The sequence below is a fragment of the Patiria miniata genome, unplaced genomic scaffold, assembly GCF_015706575.1.
Source record: "Patiria miniata isolate m_02_andy unplaced genomic scaffold, ASM1570657v1 HiC_scaffold_4, whole genome shotgun sequence".
NCBI classification, from domain to species: Eukaryota; Metazoa; Echinodermata; class Asteroidea; order Valvatida; family Asterinidae; genus Patiria; species Patiria miniata.
The window spans coordinates 1,919,387-1,937,246 of NW_024037071.1; the positions used below are offsets into that span (position 1 = coordinate 1,919,387).

Sequence of the window (17,860 nt, forward strand, 5' to 3'; positions counted from 1 at the left end):
TTTATTGATAAAAAATGAATAAATTCATATAACATGGCCCTCAATATTTCAAATTTTAAATATATAAAATACCTGAATCAACACCCAAGCTACACAGCACAAGTACTTTTCCAAAAATAAAGTGTTTAAATCTTGCACCAATAATACCTTGAAAATGCTTAAATACCCCATCCTTAATTTTTTTTTCATTCCAATAGTTATGGTATAAACAAAATATATTGTTAAAAAATAAATAAATTCATATAACATGGCCCTCAAAATTTCAAATTTTAAATCTATATCATACCTGAATCATAATGACCAATTAACCAAATTTCAAATTTTAAATATATAACAAACCTGAACCATAATGACCAATTAACCAAATTTCAATGTTTAAATCTATAACATACCTGAATCATAATTACCAAATAACCCTTCTACGCAAACATGGTTTCTGTGCAAAGTTGTCCTTTCAGTCAAAATCAATCAAGTGACTGTTTTTAACAGCTACCGGTAAGAGCTCCCAGCCTACACAAAGCAGGATTGACTGGCTGTGACTGTTTATGTAACTTGACACAGCTATGCTTTGACTGTTGGTGATTGATAAAGCCAGCTGTGCGTAGTGCTTTTGTCCGTTGACTGAATTTGACTAGTCACAGTGCTTGCTAAAATATGATCAGGGGAAGAGAATTAATTTTTTGACTGTCTGTGGCTGTTCAGACAGCACAAGGGTTAAAACTCTTCATTATAATTTAAGAATTGCCATATACGTATATATATTTAACGCTTTAAAATACGTTTATATTACCCGCAAACAAATATACATTTATTTTACCAATATTTTATATATATATGTATGCCTGATTTCCCCTGTATGAGGTATAATGTAGTACTCCTGAAAGCGACGGGCGTAGTAGACTAGCTAGGCTAGGCGAGACGGTTTTTCTGCAGAAAAATCACACATCTGCAAATAAAGAAATAAAGATAAATGACTACAAACAATGGCATTTTCCTCCTTAACGACAGGCAGGTTAAAACCTTTTGTGGACAATAGAAAGAGTTGTTTCCCTTTTTTACACAAAATAGTAACGGCATCACAATTTTTTTAAAGCAAACTTACATAAAGAGGCCGAGCTGTACAAAGTTGGTACCGCACATGACTAAGAAGCTGACGGCTCCACTGAAAACATGCAGCGTGGCCGGGTAGAGATTGTTAAAGACAGCGGACGAGGCCAGGTGTGCTAGAGTGATCATGATGTCCATCAGAGCCAAGGCTCGTCCTGCAGCAATGAGAAAGTAAAATAGGGCCCTCTCACTGACCGACGTGATCTGGCCTACATCCGGTACCTGAAATTTAGCTTTGCCATTGTAGTAGGCAAAGATCATATAGCGCCGTGCGTAGTAAGTAGTTGGCATGCCTTCAAGGCTGTGATGAATTGTAAAATTAAGTTAAAACAAAAAGCGCTGAGCCAACGCCCAGTGCCGGGTTGGCATGTTTATGACAACTGTACATGACATAGGTACTGACCATTACCCCATTCGATACAGAATTTGCGCTTGTTTTATTTGAAAATCAGCCACCCTACACGACATGGTTGCTAGGCAAACCGTTACCTACTGCACTGGCGGCCAATCAAAGACAAACCGGATGGTCTTGTGGTACCTTGACGTCATGTGATCGCACCCCGTTACAGGGAAACCAAATTTGGGCACAACCGATCCCCCCCCCCCCCATAAAAAAAATTCCTCAAAGATACCTGCAATATTTGTCGAATTTCTCAAAATCATGACTTTACAAGTTGAGATCAAATCAAAAACTAAAGCACCTCCCCGGCTCCCATCCTTCCGAAAAAAAGAAGCATACCTTGCTCATCAGGTGAAACCAATGTTGACATCAATCCATAGTACACTGTTGACACCAAGTCAAAGAAATACAGTGGTACTGTCGCTGGAGACGCAAAAAAAAAAAAGGATTCGAGTGCAATCATACTACAGTTTGATGAGATTTTAAAACAACTCGGAGTCCCGAGATAGAAACTGAGGAAGTAATGACAGTTAAAGAGAGGGGACTGGAAAACCTGGACAAAATTTTCAAGGAAAACCCATGAAATCAGGTAGGGACTGAGAACCTAATACACATGTTATTGGGGGGGGGGGACAGGAAGAGGGGGGGGTGGAGGGGGGTGCCTCCACACCAACCTGGTCCCCCAGTGCACATTGAATATCAAGCTGAAATGGGTCGTATACAGGCTTGGTGTCTCCAGCTTGAATCATTTTGCACCAATGAAGCAGCTAGTTATATGTTAAAGAATTCATTGGTCTTACCCGGAGTTTATATTATTGTTTGTCATCATAAGTCAATAACAAACACCTACAAATCAATCACAATTCCTCCAGTCCCAAATCAAGAGGCAATTTTAATACAGTAATTAAAAAAAAACAAATTGTGGAGAAGGAATGCTTTTGTCCATGTTCATTCCCGGACAGGCTATACTTGTGACCTGACCTGTGACCTGACCTGTGACCTGACCTGTGACCTGACCTGTGACCTGACCTGTGACCTGACCTGTGACCTGACTTGTAATGGACTTGGTGATTGGCTGGATTAAAACTCTGTTCTTTTACCTAACCAGACAGCTGCAGTTGATCTAGCAAACCCAATGACACCGGGGCCGATGCAGAGCAGCACGAGAGAGACACCAGCGATGGCTCGGGTGTCAATCCCAGCCAGCCTGGCTACTGGGAAGACGGTCAGCAGTAACACACCATTAGCCAGCCCTGCAGTGGCAGTGCAGATGCCTGCAAAGGTGGAAGTAAATAATAGACCTTTATCATGCTGCCACCATTTCAGCCATGTTCCCTGTATCCAACAACACTACTGAATGATGTTTTTTTTTTCTTCAGAATTGTGCAGCAACTCTAAAAATTATGTCACCAGTAAAATAGCAATTGATTCACCTCAAAATCAAAGTTGTGAGCGTCTTGTATCAACCTTGATGGGTTGTGCAATGACAGGCTCCATGACAATCACAATTTACTGGTAAAACAGTTCATTTTCAGTCGCTACGCCACAACCAACGCCACCTAAAATGATTGCAAAAGTTACGCCACAATTTGCTGCGCAAGTCGCGGACTTGGGCACTATCAAACTTTCGTGAAATGTGTCAAAACTGAAATGTTGCGCAGCATGAAAGGTTGCACAACTTACGCAATCAATTGTGATGCAAGGGGAGTTATAGGCTACCATTGTGTAAAGTTTTTGTGAAATCGGCTGCAGGACACACCTAAAACCCTATGACCACAACAGGAAAGAGACAAGGTGATCTGCTTTACTCACCGATCATGAAGGGACTCCACTCTATGGGCGCCTTAAGCGCATAGAGTACCAAAACAGTCATAAAGCCTGTGAACAAAAAGCAGTGACGTTATGTGACCTGATGATGAGAGAAAACCGAAAGTGACAAAATTCTCCAAAACCGAAGAATAGACTGACAGTGTTGGTTTTTGTGTGTGTGCAGTGACTGTCTGTGTGACACAGTTACTTCATATCAATATAATATTGACTTTCCCGTTCCCACTATGATGGTTAAAGATATGTAATACTCACCGTAATACGTCAAGTACAGGAGGAAAAAGCAGATCAACAGCAGGATAAGAATTAATCTCCCGTGACCGGGCCGCTTCCGGCCACACACAACAAACGATGCGATCAAGGTTTCACGTTGGAAGAGTTCACCGCATCTGCTGGTGGGCTCTTTCTCCCGTGGCACCTGGCCTGAGGTTCCAGCCTAAATCCGTCTCTCGGATCAAGGCATCTGTCTCCTTGTCAGAAGACTGGGATGTCTTCCTTTCACTAACAGGACTCAGTCCGCGCGTTTCTTTTAAGCAGAAGATGATGTACAGTATCGCAAGAAGGAACAACAGAGTGAAGAGAACGAAAAGAAGTGGGAACAAATGACTGTTGGCAAGCAGGCCAGCTGTAGCCACGCCGGTCACGGCGGAGAAGCAAATGACACCCTGGAGGATTCCCATGCGCATCATTCGATTCTCAACGCTGGTGATGTCGGCGATGTAACTGAGCGTGGAGCTCAACAGGATACCCTGACTTCCGCATATGCCAAAGCAAGCCCAGCCCACCAGCATGAACGGCATCGGGAGCTGGATCCAGATGGCCGAGACAAGCAACACAGCACCGAGAATGACTCCACTGATGCAGACCAGGATCAGGGGTGGCTTTCGGCCGACGCGATCGGACCACGCACCCAAGATCAGCAAGGAGATTGCCGACAGCCCGTAACAGAGGATGTCTGCGTACAACGTCCAGCGGGATGTCTCCGTCTGGATCCTGTCCTCTTCCTCAGGATGAGCGCTGAGATTGCTGCACAGACCGGTGGAGTTGTAGTTGATCATGCAAAGTTTGTAGTAGAAAAACTGCTGCTCTCCCTGGAGAAGAAAGAACACGGCAATCAGCGTCAGTGCTGCGAGCGGCTCTACCGTGACAGAAGCAAGCACACGGCGGCAAAGTGGCAAACAGCTCATAGTACAAGTCCAGTTTTTTAAAAGATGAGTTGAATCTGTGCAAGGTTTGGTGTTGATAAGGCCTTTTTCACACAAAAGGCCAGAGTCTTTTCATGGACGGCCACATGGTACAATAAAATCAGCAGTACAGGAGTTCATGTTATCGGCATACTTTCTGGGCAGAAGACATATGCATCTCTTAATAGCCTCCAGTATTCTGTTCATCTTTTACAGAATGTCTATCATTCGTATAGAAGTCAAGGGAAATTCTTGTAATTAGGAGACACAAGAAACAATCTGAGTCCATCAAGCTAGCTGTATGAATACACACATAACTGTTTATAAAAATTTGCATGAGCTTGAACTCTTTTAAGTTGTCTTAACATCAAACAATAAAGTTTTGCTGTTACCTGCTATAACTAAAAGGTTTTAAAAAATCCCAGTCCATTTTTTTATCGACATTTTAAATAATTGGGTTATCTCCCACTTATCCAAATGTACTCAAAACTATTTTTACTACTTCAGTGTATATAAAAAACATTTGATAGGCGCATTAGGAAATACTTAAATTTTCTCGACTCTCCATTATTGACTTTATGCGCCCATCAATTGTTTCCCCCACCCCTCCCCTCCCGGGCTGCCCCACCCAAGACGTGGGGATTGTCACTTTTGAAGTGACAAAATCCCCACCCCTCAGGCAAAATTTAAAGTGACAATCTCCGCGACCATGCCCCGACTTACATACGTGTGATTTGCATTTCTAGTGATTTGCATTTCCAATGGCATTAGTACGCCAACGTTAACAATGTAATTTGAGTGACCAAAATCCCCACCCTGGGGCATGAAAAACGTGACCAAACATCGGACCTGGGGCAGCGCGGGGTGGGGGAAACATTTGATAGGCGCATTACACACAACCGCTGAAAACTCTGGCACGCTTTTCCAATACTCAATGTCTCCAGCAAGATATAAAAGGGGAAGGGGGAGGGGAGAAGTGGGGCTTGCACATGGCCTCCCCCGCCCCGCCCCGCCCCCCCCCCCCCCACCCACATTGAGGGCGCTCTGTGGAAGCTGCCAATCTTTCTTCACGTTTCACTCGTCTTTATTTTTACACCCCTAGTTAGCAGTTAATCTAATCAAACAAAATTTATTTCATTTCAACAAGTATGATGCTTTGTATTTGAACATCGATCTTAATTATTGAAATTAATATTAGTTTAAGAAAAAAAAAGGATACGACGCCGGCAAAGCAGACGTTCAAATTCAGCACTGTTCGCGCGGGGGAGCGCGCTGGCTGGCTGCTATATGTCCTTGGTCTCCGACTACCACGCTTTCGTAGTGAACATTTCTGCAAGGCGTTCAGGGAACAAGACCAGGAAACGGAAGTTTTTTTCAACATGGCGGCATCCAGGAACTTGAACGTCAACGTTAGCGGCTGCGTTTGGAGTTCGCTCTTCCTCGACCATGCCAGTAGTATGGGTGACCAGGTTTGTAAAAAGAGTGTTGTTATGTTGTGCCCATTCTTGAAAATCACGCATTCTCGAAAATGGGCATGCACATTCTCGAGAATGGGCGCGCATTCTAAGAATGAGCGCCCATTCTTAAGAACGAGCACGCGTTCTTAAGAATGAGCGCTCATTCTTAAGATTGGTTGGGAATATCACGTGCACAATTTATGAATTTTGCCCAATCTTAACAAACATTGCACGACATAATTATTTTAAATGAATTGTATAGCGGTTAAAAGGGAAACAATTCATATAAAGAGGAAAGAAAATGTGCTATGCTTCTGTACTCGTATAATTACGATAATTTGAATCAAATTAAACCTGTTATTATTGCTTTTTTCTGCCCACTATGGGAAGTTTTGTAATAACGGAGGACTGGGAACTAGTCTGGGAAGTGCTTTGTTTAGGCTAGACAAGTTACAAGTCCCTGCATGTATCATATGCGTGCCACACAAAAAAAAAACGATGTCCAGAAGCTGCCAAAATTGCTCTTTTGACTAGATAGAATCCAGCTCTGCGACGTTATGGTGGGATGTGAACAATAAATTGGTGGCAATTTAAATGGGAAATAGCATTAGCACTATGGGATGTCGCAGTATTCATTCTCATTCTTCACATTCTTCATTCTTACGTCCCCCCCCCCCTTGCTTTTATTATCCCAAAAATCAGAATTCTTTGCACTAGTATTATTATGTCTCTTATAATTTCCCGGTCCCCCCCCCCCCATATTAATACGCCTTTACTTATCATATCCACTCTACTTTTCAGAGCCTTGCGTTGCAACAGTATAATTATTGAGAATCAGTGAACGAGGATTCAGCTAGACTTGCCAAGCGCAGCCGGTGCTCGGCATCGACAAGACCGTTATCTTGTCGCGCATTCTCGAGAATGTGCGCTCAATCTGGAAGAGTTATTTTTTGCCAAGATTGAGCAAGGATCCAGTTGCACATTCTCAAGAATGTGCATGCCCATTCTCGAGAATGCGTGATTTTCAAGAATGGGCACAACAGTTACATTAAAAACAGAGAAGATTACGGCTTTGTGTTATTGTGTGTCACGGACAGATCTCGTTGCATGGCCATAACTGTGTGTGTCCAATTTCCGGACAAAGTTTTCCCTTGACACCCTCCCCCTTTTTTTCGAGCAGACTGAATGTGGGGAAAATGTAAAATTCAGACGCCACTTTATCGGTTTGCAGAAATTTTACGAAGTCTTTACATAACTGTGAACCGGACGTGCATTTTTTCTGATTCTTTAAGCCGGCACATTGTACAGCGCCCTCATGGAATGATGGATGTGCGCACACATTACAGTTAAAGTTAGCTGGAGTTACCCAGCCCTGAGTTTTATCATTGGGTTGTCATCTAGGGCTGGAGCGAGTTTTTCTCGTAACTTGTAGTATAGGCAAAAAAATTTGGAAAATGTTCAATTTTGTCCCCGTTACACACTAATTGCAACTGCAACTCACCCCAAACTTGCCTGGAATAACCATTACACAGGTCCTTGAAGTAAAAAACGATCCACGATGAAGATTCAGCCTACAATTGCAGTGAAAACAGGAGGAATAACCGCTAACCTGACAACCTTTCAGGCATGGCCAGGACTGCAATTGGTTTGTGCACAAAAAAATTGTGTACAATGAATGGCGGTCGAATAACAGGCACAGAGAGCGATCGCTGTCAACTACTCGTTTTTGCCGGCTGCGCTGGCTGTTGGCGCATGACGTCACGCAGAAGCGTAACACCCGATGACTGTTTCATGCACTATTGGTTGCGGTTCCAGTACCAAAGCTGTGATGCGAGTGGTAAACTTTATATTAGTGCATGAAACAGTACACAACCCGCTGAAGTGGCGTCAGGTTGCAACATTTTTTTCTAATATTTGCTCGGTTTCTTTTCATGACAGGAGGGTTTCTTGTTTGGGGAGATCAGGAGGCATACAAACGAAGACATCAGCGACTCCCAGATTACCAGAAAGATAGAACAAATTTCAATCAGTAAGTTTTTTTCAGCACCATACTTTGAATTAGCTGGAGTTACCCAGCCCTGAGTTTTATCATTGGGTTGTTAGCTGGAGTTACCCAGCCCTGAGTTTTATCATTGGGTTGTCATCTAGGGCTGGAGCGCATTTTTCTCAAAACTTGTAGTATTTGCAAAAAAAATTTGGAAAATGTTCAATTTTGTCCCCGTTACACACTAATTGCAACTGCAACTCACCCCAAACTTGCCTGGAATAACCATTACACAGGTCCTTGAAGTAAAAAACGATCCACGATGAAGATTCAGCCTACAATTGCAGTGAAAACAGGAGGAATAACCGCTAACTTGACAACCTTGCTGGATTGGCCAGGACCGCTTTTGGTTTGTGCACAAAAAAAATTGTGTACAATGAATGGCGGTCGATTAACAGGCACAGAGAGCGATCGCTGTCAACTACTCGTTTTTGCCGGCTGCGCTGGCTGTTGGCGCGTGACGTCACGCGGAAGCGTAACACCCGATGACTGTTTCATGCACTATTGGTTGCGGTTCCAGTACCAAAGCTGTGATGCGCCAACAGCCAGCGCAGCCGGCGAAACCGAGTAGTTGACAGCGATCGCTCTCTGTGCCTGTTAATCGACCGCCATTCATTGTACACAATTTTTTTTGTGCACAAACCAATAGCGGTCCTGGCCAATCCAGCAAGGTTGTCAAGTTAGCGGTTATTCCTCCTGTTTTCACTGCAATTGTAGGCTGAATCTTCATCGTGGATCGTTTTTTACTTCAAGGACCTGTGTAATGGTTATTCCAGGCAAGTTTGGGGTGAGTTGCAGTTGCAATTAGTGTGTAACGGGGACAAAATTGAACATTTTCCAAATTTTTTTTGCAAATACTACAAGTTTTGAGAAAAATGCGCTCCAGCCCTAGATGACAACCCAATGATAAAACTCAGGGCTGGGTAGCTCCAGCTAACTTTGAATAGACTAATCAGTGAAGCCGAAAGTCTGGCATGCAGATACGTACATCTGATGCGCACGGTTAGAGCACAATGGGTATTGGATGGGGCATTTGTAGTTACACATGTGTGCTTTGGGAGAGGCTTATTGGATCAGTCTTTAACCCTAACCGCCCTCAAAATCCACTTTGCCAAAGTGGAGGACTTTGGAGGATTGAGGTTACAAGTGCATTACTGATTTTGTAAGATGCACTTTGTCAAGGTCTTGGGCCGGACCTTGTGTTGTTTTTGCTCAGCCATGCATAAATATAGGCCTGGATTATGCTTCAAATCCTCCGTACTGCTCCAGGATGTCACTTGCCAAGCCTCAGCATATTTACAGTCACTGCCGCAGGATTTTGCAGGATTCAGGCAGTGGTCACCCCTCCATGGACCATACTCAAGAAATAATGGAGGAATTTGCAGGATTGAGGCTATATGCTGGTTTTCCATGAGGCCAATTGGAGGATTTTGCAGGATTGAGGCTACATCCTAGTAAAAAGGCCTAGGGAGTTAGGGTTAAGATTCTGATGTTTGCTTTCAATATAAGAACAGTGTAAGTTGTCCATATGCTTGGATTTTGGACTGGGGGATTCTTCCCAGCGATGTATACTCTCATACTTCACCTGAAACAAGATGTGAAGCAAGTTTCCTGAACTGTTGCTCTGATTTTCATTCTTCTCTTTATTTTGCCAATAGATATTTACTCCCACTACGCATGTGATGAGCCTTTCAGGTAAGTGTCGTTTAAAAAAAACCACACAATTTTAATCTCAATTTTCAAAGTAAACATGCCAGTTTAGATCCAAGTGGATAGATGACTTTGTTTTGTAGTTGTGCCCATCACAAGTCCTAACAAGGCCATCACAAGTCCATAGTAAGTCAAGTCACGTCAGAAGCTATTCAAATTCACTGAGAAGAAATATTCATCTGTTATTGTTATTGATCCATGGTGACCTGTGACTGGACTTGTAAATTGATTTTGGATTTACTTAGTGTCTAAAACCATGGCAAGATTAATGGATGAACCCATTTACAATACTGATACATTACGAACTGGAAACAGGTGCTTACAAGTAAGAACTGTGAGTATGTGATGTCAGTGCATAATCAACACAGTTCAAACGAATTACCTTGCTTCACAATAGGGACAGGTTTCTTCATCATTTGGATAAGGTCTTGTACTTCTGTTCATTAATTTACATATTCATTTATATATTATATTCATATTTGTTTCCTTATTTTGTTCATGCCAGTTTCTATGATCGCAGGGGGCGTGTGGACCAAGTGAAACTCCTGTCCATGCTCAAAGACAACTACAAGGTAGAAATACAAATTTCTAGGTTTTTTGTGTTCGCTAATTCATGCGATCTTCAAACATGCAAGCATGATGTCAAAACAAAGCTGTCACATCTGTCAAGGACATAAGACCCATAGTCAAGTCTGAGTCCATTTGCAGATAATTGGTCATGTTTTAGCTTTCGTTTTTATCCAACTACATTTGTACTCTGTTACCACAATCAAATGTTAAGTTCTTGGAGTACACCATCTAGCTTCTCATCAGTGTGGTCTGTGTGCACAAAAAAAGAGAGGGTGTAGTGTTACCACTTTCGAGAACCCAGTGATTGGGACACCCCGTTTGCGCATACTGGTTCACGTACATGTAGTGCGAAGTACGATTGATTATTTTATTCTGAATGTGCGCGTTTTGCATGAGGGTCAGGGACTACAACAACAGACTGGTTCCGTAAAGATTTCATGCCACAGACTACAAGTTCTAGAGGCGGGTTCCAGAGGGAATTTTTTGGTGCTACCAGGAAAAAACTACCCCACGGCAGCAAGCTGGATACTCACCGGGATGACATCATCTGGGCGCGTATCATTTTTACTTCCTGGATGTGCAGCGGAATTGGCCAATGCTCCAATTTGATCATGAATATTTATGAGGTGTAGTAATTAATAATACTTGTATTCCCCATCCCCCATTACCCCTGCAGCACATTATAGGCTGGTATCGTTTCCGTCGGAACACCATGTTGGACCCGTCCATGCGAGAGACCACACTGCACCGTGAGCTGTTGAATCTCTTCCACACCGACACCCCCGACCTCTTCCTCCTCGGTCTGTTCACCTCAGGAATGGCATGGAATCAAGCTACGCACTTCTTCAACCATCAACTACTCACTCTTGGGAACAGGTTGGCCTACAGTTCAATGTTCTGAAGACAAACCATGAATTTGTGGTAGTGTCGCTTAAGCCTTAGTCTCCAAGATCTTTTTAAGATTTTGTAGAAATAGAGAATGTACATTGACGAATGTTCACATGAGACTTGGTGTTTTAAAGAGTTTTCAGTACAGAGTATATACCGATGGATTCTTGTGCAGAGGTAGATCATTTTTACAAAGTTCAGAAAGATTCCAAGCAAACTGCAAAAATGGGGGTTAAGGTGAATTAGAGTGGAGCGGAGTCGAGCGTCACCGCTTCTGCTTGTAAACTGTGCCAATTGGCTTTTTTATTTTAAAGCTATAGTCCATCATTTGCAGCCATCCGGAAAGTAACTGGCATAATTATTGTTGAAAAACATACTTGGTTGAAAGATAGTAAGGGGACTAAACTCCCTGTGAAATTATTCTTTCTGGCAAGCTGTCATTTTGAAGTAATCAACGAAAGAAGGCCTTTCCAACGGTGCGTCTTAAGACGCACCGTAGGAACATTTAAATTAGTAGTTCGTTTTGTTATTCGGCAAAGCGCGCGCAAGCATTGGCACGACGCACACGCGGTTGCTATAATTTGTCGGATCAGTGCGTGACATCGCGTAAAGCTGCAATCGGCTCAGTAAGAACGTGTCTCGGACGCTGAATTCAGGCCCAATTCAAAACATGATTCAGCAACTTTTGATTTGAAATCGAGATCCTAGAATGCTATTTTTCTCGGAATATACAGCTGAAGCTGAGGTGAAACTTCATCGGGTTAGTTGTTCAGTATCCTTCCTTAGATTTTGAACACTTTTGTTGCTTCAAACGAACAAAATGCACAAATTACAAATGATGGACTATATCTTTAAGTGTACCTATCACAAAGCCATTAGGCAAAAAAAAAAAGTCTCCGGTTTCTGGTATGGAGCTTGCCCCAAAAGTGGTGCAGCGACGCGGCTTTTTTTTTCTTCTTTTTTTTTTGCCGATGCGCATGGCGACGCGCACGCATACCAGAAACCGGAGACCTTTTTTTTTTGGCCTTACACAATAAAAGCAAAGGTATAAAATCTGCCCAAATGTTGAAATTAAAACACCCCTATTTTTTTCAACTTGTTACCACACCTCTTGAAACTGCAGGGCAGAAAAAGAGTGCATGTCTCATTTCCAGTCTCACATGGAAGTCCAGAAAACATTCAGGAAGATATTCATTTTTGTGCGTGACATCATTTGAAAAAAGGAAGGGAAATAAATACGAAGGCAGAAAATTTGTAGACAATTGAAGATATGTAAATTTGACATAATGCATTTTTTTCCCCTCTTGATCCAGGGGTCTGACTCGGTTAGGGGCAAACATTATCAATCTAGGAGACACAGGCCATTCAGAGTATAGGGCGTCTGGCAGTGCAGGTACAGTAGCCACAGTCCAGGGCACCTACTCCAGGATACTCACGGACTTCAGGTACGCAGTGGGAAAAAGGGGATGATACCCTCCAGCACTGATGTGTGAGGTTTGACTGTTAGGCCATGATAAAGTCTGGTCAGGTTTTCATTGAGTTAAAGGCACATAAGATCAGTTGCATTTATCCCAAAAGTAGCCTACCAATTTATTATCACAAAGCATTCTTGGATTAAAGATCATACTGGTACTAACACCCCATGAAATCGTTCCGTCTAGCTTGCTGTCATTTCGAAGAAATCAAGAAATGTCGGGGATTTCCAACAATCAGTCAGTTGACTGATTTTTGGAAATAAAGAGTGCTATGGACGAAATCGTGTTTCGTGATCAAAAGGTTGTGCATGATTTTTCACTGTTTTCTTGAAAATTTCAAAATCCACTGAGCTGAAAGTTCAACAGGTTTGGTTTTGAACATTCTTGTTTGAAGTGCGAGTGGTGTTTTTATTGGAAATGAACAAAATGCATGAACAGCAAATGATCCCATATGTAAGTAAAGTCTGCCCCGAGCTGAAATGGCTCATCAGACTGGTGTCCTTCTCGAGTTTTCTTGGCACGACTTAAAATATTTCTATTTTATCCCCAACGGATGGGATGTCAGCCCAGCTAATGCCGGTACCCATTTATACTCCTGGATGGAGAGAAGCAAGTGGGGTGAAGTGCCTTGCCCAAGGACACAACATATGGCCAGCAGCTGGATTCGAACCCCGGACCCTCTGATCATGAGTCACAAACCCTAACCACAAGGCAACACTTCCCCTTGTTTAGGTTGTTTTCCTTATTTAGGTTTTTTTCCTTATTTAGGTTTTTTTCCTTATTTACCCAAATTCATGGATTAACTTTTGTCATACTGTTGAGTACCGGTACGATCTTTATTCCTTTTTTATGATAATTCATTAGGTTACTTTTGGGATAAATGCAAATGATCCTTTTCAGTGAGTTAGGTGAAGGTAAAGGTCCCATAGCCATTACTGGCCGTAGGGGCAGTGGGATGTTAGAGGTCCACTGTGTCTTGGCGCGGCATATGAGTGGCGGTGCCCAGTCCTCTCCTCTCGCCGTCTTACCTTTCCTGAACGAATCAGGTACCCACTTTACTGTTGGGTCGTCAGAGACAGTTTTCCAGTTTTTGGTCCGAATGGGATTCGAACCGCCAACCTTCCACTCCGTAGCTCCACTCTCTAACCGCTCGGCTATGAGGCCCCTCCTTGGAGTAGTGTGGACTAAATTAAAGGAAATTTTCATTTTAAATAATGAAAGGTTTGCGGAAACACTATGTGCGAATAATTTCTCAACTAAGAGAATGGTTCTGAAAAGAACCAGAGGTATAAACTCTATAAAAGAGTTTATACCTCTGGTTCTTTTCAGAACCATTCTCTTAGTTGAGAAATTATTCGCACATAGTGTTTCCGCAAACCTTTCATTATTTAGTATCTCCACCATGCAAAATCTCAAATCTTACTGAAATTTTAATTTTGTTTATATAGCTGGTGTCTGTGACGTGTACTCTTTGATAAACACAAACTTACATTTTGTCTGTTCAGGGGACGTACTGCTGACAGTCTCCATGGTGTGCGTGTCATTCGTGATATCAACGATTCCGTGTATTCCAAAATGCAGGTTTGCCAAAATCATTTTTCCCCCGAACGTCTTTTAACATTTTTAGCCTGAATCCTCTGTTATTAGTTGACATGGATGTTATTTAGGATTGGCACATGACACACTAGGTACAGTGTTAATGCTAGACAATAAAGTAAGAAAATTAATTACAGGGAACAAAGTTTTTACCACTTTCTTTCAAGCAGAGCAAAAAATTGAAAGAAAACAAGTTTTTTTTCTTTCAACCAGGAGCAAATAGGGTTGGAACATGAATAAGTACTTCGCCCTTGTCTCATTAGGAAAAGTTTTATGCCTGTTGAATACTTAACACCACTTTACATTTGAAAGTTTGACATTTTACTAGAACAGTACATCCCAATCTATGCGACATGCATACTAGCCAAAAACTCATCACTGGATTTTGGAAAGCATGTAGAGTAAAGGAAACAAAAAAATAAAATGAGAACAACAATTCCTTGCCTCATCGAACTTTACGTCTTCATCATTTTCAGATTCTTAAAAATAAGCTAGGCACAAGCGAGCAACTGCTGCAGACTGAAATAGAGGAGGTCAGGGAGTTACAGAGGGAGAAGAAAGAACGGAGGGAGGCACAAAAGAGGTTGGAACAGCAGGCTAGGACGGCCACTGCAAGACCAGGTTTGAAAAGTGATTTTTACGTTTTTTCTTGCTTAGGTTGAATCAGTGTGCCTCGGTCCACTAAATTTATGGAATAGAATGCCAGCATTGCCTGCATAGTGTCTATACTTGTGTCAACCTTTTTACATTTTCCCCATTTCAGAATCTCCAGCAGCAAGTATGGATGTAGATACTCTAGTGCTAGCCAAGGCCGTCGTTCATCATCCCAAACCTCCCCCGACTCGCCAAAAAGAGCCTCTCAAGCCCTCCTTGGCCCCAACTTTCTCCAACCCGCCCAAACCCGCCCAAGCTAGGCCAGCCCAGGCTGCATCAGTCCCGCCCAGCCGGCCGGCGGGTCGCTCCAGTGCTACCTCCTCGAGCGGTGCCTCCAGCATCGCCAAGGATGCAACACCGAAATTGGCCGTGGTGTCCCCGGAAGGCTCTAGCAAGGACCCTTTCGCGGGACTCTTCAAGGACATGAAGAAGTCCATCCAGAAGACCACAAGTCTTGGGGAGGAGCTGAGGCCGGCAGAACAGGATGGTCCACGGTCTGCAAGAGCCCACTCATGGGACAAAGCCAAAGAGGCGGAGTTACGGAGCTCCCCTGCAAAGAGCAGAGAGAGGAACTCTATGGACCTGAGTGACAGGCCCCCGCCGTACGGCTCCTCCCCCTTGCAGGGGAGCCCCGCCTCCTGGGATGGCTCTAGCCCTCAGCGATGGAACACGGAAGACAGTGATGATGCCACACAGATGCCAGAGTATCCTTCATCAGCGTCACCAACATTTTGAGAAAAAACATATTGTCTTGATATAAGATGCCTTCTTTAACCCTCCTAGTCTTCTGCACTTCACAACCCTTCAAGACTTGCAAAACAGCTTTTGCCCACAGAGTTAGAACCCGCACGCCAAATTCCTTTGAGGTAATCTTCTGTGGAGTATGGATAACACTTCAAATCCCTGCACAATTTTTTGTGTGTGGTTAAGCTGCGGGCAAGTAGGCAGATTCAGTCACGCTTCACTGCTCTCCACAGTGCTGTTTTTTGTTCAGTGACTCTCTGTGTGACACAGTTACTTTAACACTTCATATCCCTTCACCTGAAACTGACCTGCAGTGTTTTAAAGGGTTTTACAAATTGCTCTGAATGTTGACTTCCCACTAGGAGGGTTTAATACATGTGGCTGTACTTGTTGAACAACTTGAAAAAAATTTTATTGAAATTTTGTCCAGTGATGTAGCAAGTGAATTTATTTTCTGCTTAATGTCCACAATATTTGTGGCTGTTTTGCATGCAGGTTATACGGGCCGCTGGTCAGCGTTCTTCGTGTAATCAATTGTAAACGAAGACACGTAATGCTTGTGATTATGTAACCCAACGCCAACTACCAAGATGAAGGCTCTGTTATGGGAGAAAACAATAATGTGCTTAGCAATGCCGTGATGAAACTGGCCCCAATACTGTGCTATCTCTATGTACGTGTCGTATGTAATATTGTATATAAAATTTTACATGTACCTAAATTTCTTTTTAAATACTTTTCGATGTTCGTAAGTACAAATTATGTGCCAAAGAGTTTTAATTTGGTTATTGAAGGCACGTCTTCAAAAAGGCTACAATGCAAGCATCAGAAACTGAGGGAACATTAATTTCTATTAAATATTTGTCCTGGATGCCAGTGGATTTGGTGTTTGCTCCCAACTCTATATTTATTTCAGGACCCCCCCCCCCAAAAAAAAATTAGGTTTAATCTGTCGTCCCCCCTCCATTCATTTTTCAGCTAAACGTTTCTTGTAAAACATTGTAGAGACCAATTTTGATTTTCGTTTCGGGGCAAAAATACAATTCTTCCAATGTAAAAGAAGAAGGAAATAAGTGCTTATTCCGGATTCACATTTTACCCAAACAAATGCAAGTATCATTCTGATTTAATAGTCCCATAATTTTATCGTCCAAATTCATATTTAGAAATGCAAACTTGAGAATAAATACAAAATATGTTTAACAATGAATAATGCAACAATGCTGCTTATTTTTGTTTTCATCGTGAATTTTACATACGGCTGTGAAATATGTCGTCCTACTGAAGAAAAAGCCAAACTTGCCAAAAAGGTGAAATTCTGATGAAAATGCAAGGTTAACCCCTAACAAGTTCAAACTTTCCAAAAAGACAAATTTTGCCGAATTTAAATGAAAATGCAAGGTTAACCCCTTACAATTTTGAAACTTTTCAAAAAGTCATATTTTGCCGAATTTCAATGAAAATGCAAGGTTAACCCCTTACAATTTTGAAACTTTTCAAAAAGTCATATTTTGCCGAATTTTGATGAAAATGCAAGGTTAACCCCTTACAATTATGAAAATTTCAAAAAAGGCATATTTTGCCGAATTTTGATGAAAATGCAAGGTTAACCCCTTACAATTATGAAAATTTCAAAAAAAGGCATATTATGCCCAATTTCAATGAAAATGCAAGGTTAACCCCTTACAATTATGAAAATTTCAAAAAAGCCACATTTTAGGAAATTTTGATGAAAATGCAAGGTTAACCCCTTACAATTATGAAAATTTCAAAAAAGTCATATTTTGCCAAATTTTGATGGAAATGCAAGGTTAACCCCTTACACTTTCGAAACTTTTCAAAAAGTCATATTTTGCCGAATTTTGATGAAAATGCAAGGTTAACCCCTTACAATTATGAAAATTTCAAAAAAAGTCAAATTTGCCCAATTTCAATGAAAAGGCATATTATGCCCAATATCAATGAAAATGCAAGGTTAACCCCTTACAATTTTTAAACTTTTCAAAAAGTCATATTTTGCCGAATTTTGATGAAAATGCAAGGTTAACCCCTTACAATTATGAAAATTAAAAAAAAGGCATATTATGCCCAATTTCAATGAAAATGCAAGGTTAACCCCTTACAATTTGTAAACTTTTCAAAAAAAGTCATATTTTGCCCAATTTCAATGAAAATGCAAGGTTAATCCCTTACAATTATGAAAA

At 41.9% G+C, this 17,860-nt stretch overlaps 1 protein-coding gene and 1 pseudogene across 1 annotated transcript; one reads left to right on the plus strand and one right to left on the minus strand.

Moving 5' to 3' along the window:
- Nucleotides 1-665: 665 nt before the first annotated feature.
- LOC119739761 lies at nucleotides 666-5,857 on the minus strand (annotated as a pseudogene).
- On the plus strand, nucleotides 5,857-15,648 carry LOC119739760 (BRISC complex subunit Abraxas 2-like). Its single transcript, XM_038214813.1, has 9 exons — nucleotides 5,857-5,987; nucleotides 7,914-8,004; nucleotides 9,678-9,714; nucleotides 10,235-10,301; nucleotides 10,976-11,175; nucleotides 12,501-12,632; nucleotides 14,168-14,243; nucleotides 14,735-14,879; nucleotides 15,022-15,648. The coding sequence occupies exons 1-9, from the start codon at nucleotides 5,898-5,900 to the stop codon at nucleotides 15,645-15,647; spliced, it is 1,464 nt and encodes a 487-aa protein (XP_038070741.1). The 5' UTR covers nucleotides 5,857-5,897; the 3' UTR covers nucleotide 15,648.
- Nucleotides 15,649-17,860: the final 2,212 nt, after the last annotated feature.